At 32.9% G+C, this 6,970-nt stretch overlaps 1 protein-coding gene across 1 annotated transcript; it reads left to right on the top strand.

The window, feature by feature from the left end:
• Positions 1-5,583, top strand: LOC143619896 (3beta-hydroxysteroid-dehydrogenase/decarboxylase-like). Its single transcript, XM_077091717.1, has 12 exons — positions 1-235; positions 358-447; positions 1,303-1,436; positions 1,552-1,722; positions 2,687-2,812; positions 2,879-2,958; positions 3,089-3,287; positions 3,392-3,497; positions 4,144-4,318; positions 4,391-4,547; positions 4,632-4,698; positions 5,268-5,583. The coding sequence occupies exons 1-12, from the start codon at positions 1-3 to the stop codon at positions 5,420-5,422; spliced, it is 1,695 nt and encodes a 564-aa protein (XP_076947832.1). The 3' UTR covers positions 5,423-5,583.
• Positions 5,584-6,970: the final 1,387 nt, after the last annotated feature.

The raw sequence follows: 6,970 nt of genomic DNA on the forward strand, positions 1-6,970 counted from the left end.
ATGGGTGGTCCACATGAGAGGTGGTGTGTTGTTACTGGAGGACGAGGCTTTGCCGCACGTCATTTAGTCGATATGCTCATCCGGTATGAGATATACTCTGTTAGGGTTACTGACTTGGCCCCCGATATCAAGCTCGAACCATATGAGGAGAGGGGAAACCTCGGTCAAGCTTTACGCTTAGGTCGTGCTCAGTACGTGTCTATGGACCTCTGTGACAAATCTCAAGTGTTCAAAGGTCCGTTACTTAAAATAAGTTGTTGTGAGATTTACCGAGCTTTTAATCGTTTTTTTAAAGCTTCATTATTCACATGTTATCGTCAAGTCTCATTTGACTTATGTCAAGTTTTGATATTGCAGCTTGTGAAGGGGCTGAAGTTGTCTTTCATATGGCCGCACCGGATTCATCCATTAATAACTACAAGCTGCATTATTCTGTCAATGTGCAAGGTAAAATGATTCAATGATTGATGATGAATATACTTCAGTTAAGGGCAAATTAAACGGAATAGAAACGGACTTCACCTTTTTTCCCCAGTTTTTGCAACACTTCAAATAAGGCGCAAGTGCAAAATAGAAATCAACTTACAATTTATTACTGCCAACCTCATTTTAACTTATTTTATTTATTCATTGGTGGTGTGACACTAGTTAATGCTGGCCGCCACTTCAGATGCCACGTACGCAAAAAAGTCTAATAATATTCATTTATTTACTAGTTAAACAAAATATATTTTGTACTTGTATAACTGACTGTTATTTAAACATGAACGAAGCATGTTCGTGCTCGTTCGTTTAGCTTTGATCGAACAAACGATCGAACATGAACAATTAAACAAACATGGTTTACTTATTCGTATTTTTTCGCAAAGAAAATGAACATGTTTGTGTTCGCTTATGTTCGTTCAAAAACAGTATAAACACACGGTTCATAAAGGAACAACACTGAACATAGATGAACAAACATAACTGAGCTAAAAACCAATTAAAAGTAAGTGTGAAAATGAGTTTGTGGGGTTTGAAAAGTTACTAAAACTAGTCAAATTATAATTAGTTCTAAATTTTTAATGAATAAATTAGCAAACATAAAATGTAAACTGGCAAAATAAATGAGCGTAAAACCATTGAAAAAAATCAGTGTAAACGTTCGAAAACAAGCAAATTTAAATGAACGAATAACTCATGTGTTCACGTCTGTATGCTTAACGAAACAAACAAAATTTTGTTCATGTTCACTCGTTTAGTAAAGCAACCTTTTCTCTTTCCATTTTATACAATTTGATTTTTCAATATTTGAATCTGTAGGCACCAAGAATGTAATCGAGGCTTGTACTAAACTCAGTGTGAAGAGGCTTATTTATACTAGTTCTCCTAGTGTTGTTTTTGATGGGATTCATGGAATATACAATGGGGATGAATCATTGCCATATCCATCTAAGGTTTTGTTTTCATTTAACTATTTAAGTTTTAAATATACTTTTAACACAAAATTATGTATTTCATCTATCTATTAAGTATTAATGTTATGCAATTATATGCATTTTAATATTTCAGCATAATGATTCATATTCTGAAACTAAAGCTGAGGCTGAGGCACTAGTTATCAAGGCTAATGGTGTCAACGGGCTTTTAACATGCTGCATTCGTCCCAGTAGCATTTTTGGTCCTGGTGATAAGTTGCTTGTTCCATCTTTAGTTGCTGCAGCAAGGGCGGGGAAATCTAAGGTACGTAATTGATTTGATGTTTATAATTTGAAATTATATTGCAAGTTTATATATCTGTTTAGAGGATAGTACACTGTTATGTAGTTTTTGCATTTTCAAGTTAAGGAGATTTTCAGTTTTTAAGTGTTTTAGATGAAAATCGGTTTTGATCATCAAATTATTTTAGGGTCAAATGTTCAGTTTTGGGTAATCAGTTTATGACTATGAATAGCTGCAACAAAACTGGTTATCTAAGGGAAAACAAATTTGGTTTACTACCCCTGGCCCATTTAGCCCTAAAAGTCTATTAACTCTACCTTTTCACTAAACAGTATATAAGAATGCCTTTTACTTTATTTTTTAACTTACCTGTTAATTGCTAGACTTAATCGTTTGGGTTCACATGTGAAAATGTGAAATGGGTCAGAATCTTGGCTGGAGTCTGATTCGGGTTAAGAATGTTCTAGAGTCGTTTTTTTGGTTATTGTCTATGTTGGGTATTATTTAATAGGTTGGGTGATTTAATTTTCAGAGTTTTATTTTGGGATTTAGATTATGGTTTTTATTTAGTTTCTTATTTTTGGGTTTCTCTTATTCTCCAAGTTTGGGTCTATTATAATTAGTGGGCCAAAGTCTATGTAACGGTGTACTTTAATTTCTGGTTTAGATTATACAAAAGGGTAGATCAATTGTGTTCTGCGTTTTCTGTTTATTGCCGATAAATTGATTTGGGCCAACATATATTACTTAACTGAACAATATATGCCAATCACTCGAACCACATAATTATCACAATTTCAAACAGTAGAAGCACATCCAAATGCCATCTCTTACCACCCATATCGTTAAAGCTGGTTATTTTATAGAAGTTATTTTAATTCACATAATCACTTTTAAAACATGATGCCTAAAACTCACTTCAGCATCATCTTGCTTCTTATTATAACTGAGCTGGCATAAGTGACTTCTGATTTATGGGTTACAGTTTATTATTGGGAATGGCACAAACATGTATGATTTCACTTATGTTGAGAATGTTGCACATGCTCATGTTTGTGCTGAAAGAGCTCTAGCATCAGACGGGTCTGCTTCAAAGAAAGCTGCAGGCGAGGTAACTTAAGCCTCATCTATGATTTTATAATATCAACATATTTATAGCAATAAATTGTTTTTCCAGGCTTACTTTATAACAAATATGGAGCCGATAAAGTTTTGGGAGTTCATATCACTTATTCTTGTTGGCCTTGGTTTTGAAAGGTATTCATTTTCTTTCTGTCCGTAACTTGTTGGCGCTCAAATTATGAGGTAGAAAGCATAGGGATATATACAATAGTTAGTTTAATGCAGCAGCACTTTGTTTTTATTTCTGATTTTATGTAGTTTGCAGGCCAGGAATCAAGATTCCTGCTTTTGTGATGATGCCTATTGCCCATATGGTGGAGCGGATTTACAAAGTCTTAGCTCCATATGGCATGAAGGTCCCACAGTTGACCCCTTCAAGAATTCGATTGTTGAGTTGCAACAGAACGTTTAATTCTGCAAAAGCAAATGATCGTCTAGGTTATTCTCCAATTGTAACCCTTCAGGTTCATTTATATTCCATTACTAAAAATATTAATTGTTACATATCTTATAATTTAATTAATTTAATTGTTGTGTATGCTTGATTTATGAATATGGGTTATTACAGGAGGGTCTCAAAAGGACTATTGAATCATATTCGAATCTTAGGGCCGAGCTTTTGCCCAGAAAGGAAGGGCCTTCTAAAGCTGCTATGTATCTTGGAAATGGAATAGGTATGTGTGTGTGTATATATATAGCGGATTAATAAGTTTATGCTGCTTAAGTGCGTTTATGCCCCTTAGTTGCCCTAAATTTCATCCGTTAACTAGTATTAAACCCATGCGTGTTGCAGCGTGCTAAACAGCCAAAAATTTAACGTCATCAAAACTTCATAAAATAAAATCAAAACCCTTACGTAAACCCATCCAGAGCCTCCACAGGCAATATTGTGGAAAAAATTGACGTCGAATATGCATACAACTTTTAACGATATGCACATAAGTGCTCAGATGACTTGTATGCTATCACGTACAATTCCATTTTGAACGAAACTTATATCGAAATGTAGATAAAAAAAGCACGTTGCAACGATATGTTCGGAATTTTACAAAAATATTTTAAAATAGTCATAAGAGTAGGACACGTGTCATCATGTGGTTGGCCCAAAAAAATAGAAATAAAGCATTTTGAAAAGTGTAGTGTTGAAATGCTAAGTTTAATTAAAGTGGAGGTGGATTTATTGCAAGATTTTGAAGAGTCATAATGTAACATCCAAAAGCAAGCTTCATATGCTTGTACGTTGTGTATCAAGACTTGTACAATTCTGAATAGTGAATTGTTGAATTTGATTTAGTCAACTTTGTGATTTGACTTTTGCAGTTGGGGACATGCTTCTTTGGAGAAATCCAAGGCTGGCATGGACTGCAATTCTTGGGTTGGTTTTATTCTACATTAATTATGTGTTACCTGGAAGTACGATGATAACTGCAATTTCAAAGGTCCTCATTTGGGCTTCGTTCGCCCTGTTTCTTCATGGCAAATTGCCCGATCATCTGTAAGTTTCACATCCGTTTTTATAAATAATGTAATATTGTTGCGATTGTAAGAAGCTTTTATTGGCATGTAGAATGGGATATGCAATTGAGAAAATCCCAGAATCAAAGTTTAAGATTTCAGAAGAATCAATACGTAGAACCGCTGTATCAGTGGCATCATCATGGAATTCTGCGGTCGATAATTTAAAATCTATTTCTAGCGGGAATGACTGGATGCTATTCTTCAAGGTATTTTTATTTAACGCAAATTCATGAATTTTAAGTTATACTTTCTCTCGCTTTAATATCTCATAATTTTCTTTTATCAACCAGATGGCTCTATCTCTCTTCATTGTTAGCTGGATTGGATCAATTTCATTGCAAAGCTTTTTTGTCAAAGGTTCACACGATCTCCCCCTCTCTATTTTTTGATGGATTTAGGGGTATAATGGTCGTTATAAATAGTATTTAATTAAATGGGTATATTTGATATTAGTTTTTTGAGGTAATTTTATATATACCCCTAAAAATTTGGAAGGTGTCATATATACCCATGCAAAAGTGAAAGTGTCATATATGCCTTTACAAGAGTAGTTAAATTATCAAATATATGCCACTAAAACACAGTTTAGTAAGTGACCTTTTTACCCTTATTCTTCTAAAACTTTACAATTTATATATGTCCATCGTTAACTTCAGTTTTTTCAGCCATTTTTCAGCTTAATTGCTTTTACCCGTTTTTAACATAATTTTTAAATTTTTTACCATTAAACAATAATTTTCTCAAGATATATTGTCAGTGTCGATCGAAATTCAAATAAAAGAAAGGGTCTAAACAATATAATGGAAAGGGGTTTTATGGTCATTAAGTAAAAAAATATAATTTATTTTTTTGTTTTGGTAAATATCATGTTATGTAAGTTTGTAAGGGTATATATGACTAAAACTTTTATATTCTGCTTCTTGCAGTACTTCCGTTTGCCTTTGTTGTGTTCTACATTTACGATCAATATGAAGACGAGGTTGACAGGATTCTTGAAAAGGTTTTCCCAGTCAAACGCTTGTCAAATCCTGAGGTTTTAAGATTATTGAATCCTTTCAAGCCACTTGACAAACATGATTAGCGAACCGTCGTGTGGGCACTAACATTGAGCTACTTTGTTTGCGGGTTTGTTTCTGAAACTGTTGTTAGTTGGTTGGCCTTATGATTTGTTTTCCTAGAAAATTGGATACAAACAGTTTTCTGTTTTAGTAATGCATTTTGTTTTTGCAACAGATTTAGTGATATGCTTGTTTAATTTGATTGGTTTTGTTATTCAAAAAAAGCAACTCAATTGTCATATTATTTTTTTCAATACTATGGTTTTTGCAAACTAAGTTTTAAGCAAACATGTAAATTTGGGAAAAAAAAACTGATTGAAAATTAAACTATATGCATACGATTAAATAATTTGTGTATATTAATTAATTAGTTGCTTTCAGGGGAAAATTAAAAGGCAGTAGTTATGAAATTAAGGTGTACTACAAGGGTTTAAGCAAGTACCCTTTGTAGTACACTGTGTGTTGCGTTATAAGCCACAAGAAACTAAACAATGAACAGATCGAAGGAAAACTATTGAAGAAATGCCGGAGATACAAACTTGGCCCAGTTGAGGTATATCTTATACCAATTATCTTCACAAATGTTAGATGATTTGATAGTGCATGCATACATGTAAAGTTTATATTATACATAGAAATTTTGAATCACGACACGATAATAATCAGATTTTGAGTTGATTAATATGATACATGTATTAAACATCGGGGTGACCGAACATGATCCAATTAATACATGGGTTGACATAACCTCTACTAAATAGTAAACATGTTTTAGGAGTTTGTACAAGGTTTAATTTCCGTATTACTATATGTTTCTGAAAATGCATTTCCTTTATAAAGTCTTCAACTCTTAATTTTGCAACAACTTTATTCATCATTAGCAACTATGCATTCTTGTTTTTTAATTCTTCAGTCCTTTTCATCTCATTAGGTAAATATATAAATTTAAGTCTGTCAGGAAATGAGCAATAAAAAACCAAAAAAGCACATAGATATCAATTAACAAAAAGTCCATTTGAGTGGAGTTCATTGTTAGTTTAAATTGTTACCAAGTCATCATGCATTATTTGTATTCGCAAAAAAAATAAAAAAAATTAAGCATGTTAATTTGAAAAACGACACGAACATGCCCAAATTTATATGTGTGTCCGATTAGATTGATATCTTCACTGTAAAAATACGATTCTTATTTGGGATGACCTATCCAACCAATCAACCCGATATGATTGACACTGCTACTCCTTATCATATCGTCAATCATCTTTATGGATGTACGATTTGTACACACTTGAGACCGATACAACGATTTGATCATAAAAACACTGATCACATCCGTGTTGTTTAATGATTGATACTTAAGTATACTTTCAAGAGAAAGATGAATCTATATATCATATATGATGATTCATGTTAAGGAACCACAAGATAATTGTTGGTGAATTAGTTTTTTTTTAATGATATTCTGATTTATGAATTATTGTACATCTATTTTGAGGATCTTAGAATATATCTATATCTATAATATATATAAACGAAACCCCTAAAATCCTACGTGTCGCGATGTGGTCGCT

This window comes from Bidens hawaiensis, unplaced genomic scaffold (assembly GCF_021521415.1).
Source record: "Bidens hawaiensis isolate Kalapana, Puna unplaced genomic scaffold, B.hawaiensis_p1.1 tig00002525_1, whole genome shotgun sequence".
NCBI classification, from domain to species: Eukaryota; Viridiplantae; Streptophyta; class Magnoliopsida; order Asterales; family Asteraceae; genus Bidens; species Bidens hawaiensis.